Source organism: Cotesia glomerata, linkage group LG2 (genome assembly GCF_020080835.1).
Source record: "Cotesia glomerata isolate CgM1 linkage group LG2, MPM_Cglom_v2.3, whole genome shotgun sequence".
NCBI classification, from domain to species: domain Eukaryota; kingdom Metazoa; phylum Arthropoda; class Insecta; order Hymenoptera; family Braconidae; genus Cotesia; species Cotesia glomerata.
In genome coordinates, this window is record NC_058159.1 from 19,825,932 (window position 1) to 19,833,406 (window position 7,475).

At 47.3% G+C, this 7,475-nt stretch overlaps 1 protein-coding gene across 1 annotated transcript; it reads left to right on the top strand.

Annotated features, from left to right (window-relative positions):
• Window positions 1–334: 334 nt before the first annotated feature.
• LOC123259053 lies at window positions 335–922 on the top strand. Its single transcript, XM_044719318.1, has one exon. The coding sequence runs from the start codon at window positions 335–337 to the stop codon at window positions 920–922; it is 588 nt and encodes a 195-aa protein (XP_044575253.1).
• The last annotated feature ends 6,553 nt before the right edge of the window (window positions 923–7,475 follow it).

Consider the following 7,475-nt stretch of genomic DNA (forward strand, 5'->3'; position numbering starts at 1 on the left):
AAGAAGAAGGACCTGAAGAAAAGCCCTCTGCAAAGAGCAGCACTGCAAAGCGACGAACAGATGAAAGCGTCAGCTTGGCAACGAGTTCAGTCTAAAAAAAAACAGAAAAGGCAAAGGAAAGAACAGTTCCCAAAGCAACCGCCGAAAGAACCCCAGCCGGAACCTAAGCGGAAGAAACCGCGAAATTGGATCAGGCCTGACGCTCTGATCATCCGTTCGGTCGAGAAGAAAAAGTACGCCGAAATATTGCGTCGTATAAAGCAGGCCGTCCCTGACAGGTCCTGAACAGGTCCGCACAACCGTGGAAAAGATCCACAAAACCAAAACAGAGGACATGCTGATTACGCTCTCAAAGAAGAGTATTGACAAAAGCCAAGCCTTGCAAAAGGCCATCACAGATATTCTTCAAAATGAGGCCGAAGTAATCTGCAAAGGACCACAGGAGACCATCGAGATCCGAGACATTGATGATGACACGACAAAGGAGGACATTCAGACTGCCCTGAAAACGGAAATCGGAGAAACTTGCGAAATACCACTAGAGGCTATCAAGATCCGTAAGGCCTACAGAGGAACGCAAACGGCTACAGTGACACTACCAGCAGCTACAGCACAACAGCTACTGGAAGGAAACGGCAAAATAAGGATTGGCTGGGTGAAATGCCGAATGAGAGCAACAAAGAGACCGATACAATGCTTCAAATGCTGGCACTTTGGGCACTTTGGATCACAGTGCAAAAGTGAAATCGACCGATCTAAGTACTGCATAAGGTGCGGAAGAGAAGGACACAAGATTGCTGATTGCAAAAATCCAGCCAAATGTGTATTATACGCTGACGATCAAGGTGCGCAGGACGCTGCCCACCATGCTAGCACATACCCGGTTTTCAAAGAGGCACTCGAGAAAATGACAAATAAATGAGCATGAAGATACTGCAGCTCAACCTCAATCATTGTGAGGCTGCGCATGATTTGCTCATACAAACCATGCGCGAACTACAGCTAGACTTAGTACTGATAGTAGAACCATTTAAACATCTGAGTACCCAACCCTGGGAATTGGACAGTACCAACAAAGCTGTCATTTGTTCCTGTGAAAAATTACCATTCCAGAAGGCAGTCGACAACAGAAAAGCCGGATTTGTAGCTGCATGGGTAGACGGAATTCGTTTCTACAGCTGCTATACCCCGCCGAGTCTTTCTTTGGAACAATTAATCGATTTTATTGATCGTCTAACCGAATATGCAAGGCAACACTTTCCCGTAGCAATAGCAGGTGACTTCAATTCCTGGGCAGTAGACTGGAGCAGCAAGTTCACCAATGCAGGAGGAAAGGCTTTACTTGAAGCGATGGCCACACTAGATGTTGTCCTCCTTAACACTGGTGAGACACCAACATATTCAAAAGGAGAGGCAAGCTTTATAGTGGATCTTACGTTCGTCAGCAGCAGTCTTACGAGAGGAAGCTATTCTTGGGTAGTTATTAACACCTACACTACCAGCGACCACTACGCCGTCCTTTGGGAAGTATCAACTGGCCAGAACCTTCGAAGAGCAACCAGACAAACTAACGCAGTTGAATGGAAAGTGAAAGCTTTTGACCCAGCTACTTTGATAGTAGCCTTAGATAGTGACCCGACTACCACAGGGAGTGCTGAAGAGAAAGCAAAAGAGCTAATGAAGAGGGTGACCCAGGCCTGCGACGCTTGTGTGCCCCGGAAACGTGGAATGAATCATCGATCTTCGGTACACTGGTGGAACGATAACATCAGCGCTCTTCGTAAAGAGTGTTTTAAAAGAAGAAGAATATCTGAGCATGGCTACCGTCGACCTAACTCTGCAGAACTGGTGGCGGAGTACAAAAAGGTCCGTCGAGAATTGAATAGAGCCATCAAGGATAGCAAAAGACACTGTTGGAAGGAACTCGTCGAAGAGGTAGAGAAAGATCTGTGGGGCAGACCGTATAAGGTGGTTATAACCCACCTGAAATGCCAGCCAATGCCATCACCTATGTGTCCACAGCTCCTAGAGAAGATTGTTACTGCGCTGTTTCCCCAACAGCCGGTATTCACCTACAAGTTGGAGCAGCTCAACCCTGAAGACATCCCATCTATCACATTGGATGAGTTGATAGAGGCAGGCAAACGAGTAGGGAATAATAAGGCACCGGGATTGGATGTAATCTCTAATTTTGCCCTGAAATCAATCCTTAGGGCAGCACCGACATTATTCCTGGACGTTTACGACACATGCCTGAAGGAAGGGACTTTTCCCCAGAAGTGGAAACAGCAACGGCTAGTACTACTTCCGAAAGGGAAAAAGCCGCCGGAAAAACCGTCATCCTACCGACCACTCTGCATATTAGACACAGCCGGCAAGATGTTCGAGCGCATAATTCATCAGAGAATAGAGGCTGTAGTCGATCCACTCCTGGCAGAGAACCAATTTGGTTTCCGAAAAGGACGGTCAACTCTGGATGCGATCAAATTGGTTGTTGATATAGCCAAGGATGCAATTTCCAGAACGAGATGGAAGGGTGGAAAGAAGAAATACTGCTTGGTGGCTGCTTTGGACATCAAGAATGCCTTCAACTCCGCTAGCTGGGACTGCATTATGCGGGCTCTAGAAGAAAAAAACGTACCAGGATACTTTCGCAGAATGGTAGCGAGCTACTTCACGATTAGGGTCCTGAAATATGACACGAAGAACGGTACGGAAGTGTACGAAATCACCGGAGGAGTACCACAGGGATCAGTCTTATGTCCTCTTCTATGGAACATCATGTATGATGGCCTCCTGAGAATAGCATTGCCTACGGGAGTCAAACTTGTAGCACATGTGGATGACGTAGCTGTCGTGATCATCGCAAAGCACCTCGAACAAATAGAAATGGCATTTGATGTTACATTCAGACGAGTCATTTGTGGATGGACATGGTGAACTTGCAACTAGCCAAGCATAAAACCAAGGCAGTGCTCATCACCAGTAGAAAAACGGTAGAAACCATCAAGTTGAGAGTCGGAGAGCAAGAAATCACATCACAACCATTTATCCGTTATCTGGGAGTGATGCTGGATGCCCGACTCAACTTCAAACAGCAGGTGGAACACGTCAGTGCCAAAGCGTCAGTAGTGAAGGCTAGTCTCACACAGCTGATACCTAACATCGGTGGCCCAATGCAGAGTAGAAGGCTATTATTGTCATCAGTAGTCACATCAGTGCTCACTTATGGAATATCCCTTTGGGCTGATGCACTGGAAACTCAAGAATCATGGAGAAAAGCTGGACCAGTATATCGACTGAGTGCCCTACGAATAGCTAGTGCCTTCCGCACAATATCAGAAGAAGCAGTGTGCGTCATTCCCGGAACACAATCTCTTAGAGTTCTAGCAGAGGAAAGACGGGCCCTTTATCAACGAAAAAGGTCAACTGCACTAAGCCCTGAAGAACTTAGAATTGAAAAACGGCAGAACAGCATAGGCCGATGGAAACTATAATGGGATGCTGCAGAGAAGGGTAGGTGGACGCACCACCTCATACCTCGGATCCACATTTGGCTTAAACGGAATCACGGCGAGGTCCATTACTATCTTACGCAGATGTTGTCGGGACACGGGTGTTTTTAAGAGTATCTACACCACTTTAAGCACGATGACTCTTCGGAGTGCCCGTCCTGCCCAGGAGTTGCTGAAGATGCGGAGCACGTATTCTTTGTATGTTCTCGGTTCGAACCACAACGTGAAGAGTTTAAGAGGATCCTGAACCAGAGAATGCAACGAGATTCACTAGTGGAAGAAATGTTATCGTCAGAAGCTGCCTGGAACGCTACCAACACGTTTACAACAGAAGTCCTCAAAGACTTGCGTTTTCACCCCGTTTTGCAAAAATCGAGTTTTCATCAGAACTCGACGTTTGAAGGTCACAGGAAGCTTCCCTGACTATCCCCGCGAGGTTGTCACTATGTCTGTCTGTATGTATGTATGTATGTATGTGCGTGTGTGTGTGTGTGTGATTTTTTTTTTAAATTAGGGGGGGGGAATCCCTTTTACGGATTCCAGGCATAGCTGTTCGGCCTGGATATGTGGCGACTCGACGCAGCGTCATACTAAAACTCGACGCTAACGCCCCTACCCACTAAACCCTAAACCCCTTTTCTTCTTTCCTCTAATCCCTCATGGAAACCGCCGTCAGGCATTACTTCGTGAGGGGAGGATCTAGCTACTGCTATTCCTTCTGGTGGCTAAGGTGTTATTTTTCCTGCCTTCTAGTTTCTTTCATTTGCCCTTTTTCTTTCGATGGAACGCAGCTCTGTAAGCACTTCGGTGGTAAACGTGCTTGTGGCGTTCCAGGCAGCTTCGGATGACAGCATTTCTTCTACTATTGACTCTGGTGTGATTTTCTTGTTCAGGATCTTCTCTAACTCATCACGCTGTGGGTTAAAACGAGGGCACTCAAAGAAAACGTGCTCCGCATTTTCAGCAACTCTTGGGCAAGACGGACACTCTGGGGAATTATCGTGCTTAAAGTGATGAAGGTACTCCCGGAAAAAACCGTGTCCTGACAACATCTGGGTCAGATAGTAGTTGGCCTCGCCGTGATTCCGGTTAAGCCAAACGTCAATCCTTGGTATAAGTCGATGAGTCCATCTTCCCTTCTCCGCAGCATCCCACAGTTGTTGCCATCTTGCTGTACTATGTTGTCGCTCTTCAGTTCTCAGTTCTTCAGCGCTCAGTGTAGATGACCTCTTTCGGTGGTATAGGTTCCGTCTTTCCTCAACTAAGACTCTAAGAGGCAGAGTTCCAGAAATGACGCACACTGCCTCCTCGGATATTGTGCGGAAGGCGCTTGCAACTCTCAGTGCACTTAATCGGTAGACCGGTCCGGATTTCCTCCATGATTCTTGGGTCTCCAGTGCGTCTGCCAAAACGGATATTCCATATGTGAGTACTGATGTGACTACTGACGACAGCAATAGTCTCCTGCTCTGCTTCAGGCCTCCAACATTCGGTATCAGTCTTGATAGACTAGTTACCACCGCTGATGCTTTAGCACTTACGTGTTCGACCTGTTGCTTAAAGTTCAGTTGGGCATCCAGCGTCACCCCCAGATATCGGATAAATGGTTGAGATGCGATCTCCTGCTCGCCGACATTCAGCTTGATGTTTTCTACGATCTTTCTGCTGGTGATGAGCACAGCTTCAGTTTTGTGCTTGGCTAACTCCAACTTCATCATCTCCATCCATAAGTTAATCCGGCTAAATGTGATATCGAAAGCCACATTGATCTCTTCCAAGTGTTTTACGACAATCACTACCGCTATATCATCGGCATATGCAACAAGTTTCACCTCTGATGGTAATGCAACTCTCAGGAGACCATCATACATGATGTTCCACAGCAAAAGACCCAAAACCGAGCCCTGTGGCACTCCTCCGGTTATTTCGTACTCCCTTGGACCGTTTTTCATGTCATATTTGAGGACTCTGTCTGTAAAGTAGTTTGCTACCATTCTGCGCAGGTATCCTGGCACTTCTTTATCTTTGAGAGCTCGCATGATGCAGTCCCAGTTAGCGGAATTGAAGGCATTTTTGATGTCCAAGGCAGCCACTAAACAATACTTCTTTCTGCCACGTTCCCATCTCTTTCCAGCGATTGCCTCCTTAGCTGTATCGACCACCAGGTTGATCGCATCCAGCGTTGATCGTCCTTTCCGGAAACCATACTGGCCTTCTGCTAGGAGTGGATCGACGACTGCTTCTTTTCGTTGGTGCATTATACGCTCTAATATCTTACCCGCTGTATTCAGCATGCAGAGTGGTCGGTAGGATGATGGCTGGTCCGGTGGCTTCTTCCCTTTAGGGAGAAGTACAAGTCTTTGCTGTTTCCATCTTCTAGGAAAAATCCCTTCTTTGAGGCACGAATCGTAGGTATCTAAGAATAGATTTGGCGCTGCTTTAATAGCTGTTTTTAATGCAATATTCGGGATTCTATCCAATCCCGGCGCCTTATTATTCCCTACTCGGTTACACGCCTCCATCAGTTCCTCTTCTGTGACAGGTGGAATGTCTTCTCGATTTACTGGCAATGAAGAATAGCCGAACTTACTCTGTCGAGGAAACAGCGTAGAAACTATTCTTTCCAGGAGCTGTGGACACGTAGGTGATGGCATTGGCTGGCGCTTCAGGTGGGTCATGACCACCCTATACGGTCTGCCCCATGGGTCCTTTTCTACCTCATCGACGAGTTCCTTCCAACAGCGTCTTTTGCTATCTTTGATGGCCTTGTTCAGTTCTCGATAGGCCTTTTTGTATTCTGCGACCAGCTCCGCAGAGTTAGGTCGTCGGTGGCCACGCTGTGATAATCTTCTCTTTTTGTGACAAGATGTGCGAAGGGCGTTAATCTGATCATTCCACCAGTGCACCGATGGTCTTTTATTGATGCCACGCTTACGGGGCATGCAGGTGTCTCACGCCTGGGCAATTCTCGTCATTAAGTCCTTCGTCTTCTCTACAGAATTTCCTGTGATGATGGTCGAGTCACTGTCTAACGCTACTACCAAAGCTTCCGAGTCAAAGTCTTTCACTTTCCATCCAGCTGCATTAGTTTGTCTAGTTGCTCTTTGAGGGTTCCGGCCAGCCAATATTTCCCAAAGTATTGCACTGTGGTCGCTGGCAGTGTAGGTGTTTAAGACTTCCCAAGAATAGTTTCCTTTCAATAAGCTGCTGCTGACAAATGTGAGGTCTATTATCGAACTAGCCTTTCCCTTGGTATATGTTGGTGTTTCACCGATGTTGAGAAGGACCACGTCCAATGAGGCCATTGCTTCACGTAGTGCCTTGCCTCGCGCATTAGTCTGCTTGCTGCCCCAGTCTACCGCCCAGGAATTGAAGTCCCCTGCTATAGCTACTGAGTAGTATTGCTTTGCGTCTTCTGTCAGTCGATCCAGGAAGTCAGTAAAGTCGGCAATGGAAAGTCTAGGTGGTGCATAGCAACTATCAAAACGGATGTCGTTAATAGACGCTGCTACAAAGCCGATGCTATCATTGCTCACTATGCTCTGGAAGGGGAGTTTGCCACAGGACCAGATGACAGCCTTGGTGGTGCTGTCAGTTTCCCAAGGTTGGTTATTCAGGTGTCTGTATAGCTCTGCTATTATTACTAAATCAAGCTCTAATTCACGCACGGTCTGCATGAGCAGGTCATGCGCGGCCTCACAGTGATTGAGGTTAAGCTGTAATATCCTCATATTTGCTTGCTTGTCATTCTCTGGAGTGCCTCTTTGTATACCGGGCACCTGTATGTGCCGGCGTGATGGGCAGCGTTCTCTGCGCTCTTATTTTCCGCGTATAATACACACTTCGCTGGGTTTTTACAGTCCGCAATCTTGTGTCCTTCTTGGCCGCATCTGATGCATAGCAGGCCTTGGCCTTTGTCCACACTCTTCCGCGAAATCGTAATCAGCAAGTCCCCGCTTC

Excerpts from the sequence above, each read along its gene's own strand:
- LOC123259053 (XM_044719318.1), top strand. The coding sequence starts at position 335 with ATGCTGATTACGCTCTCAAAGAAGAGTATTGACAAAAGCCAAGCCTTG.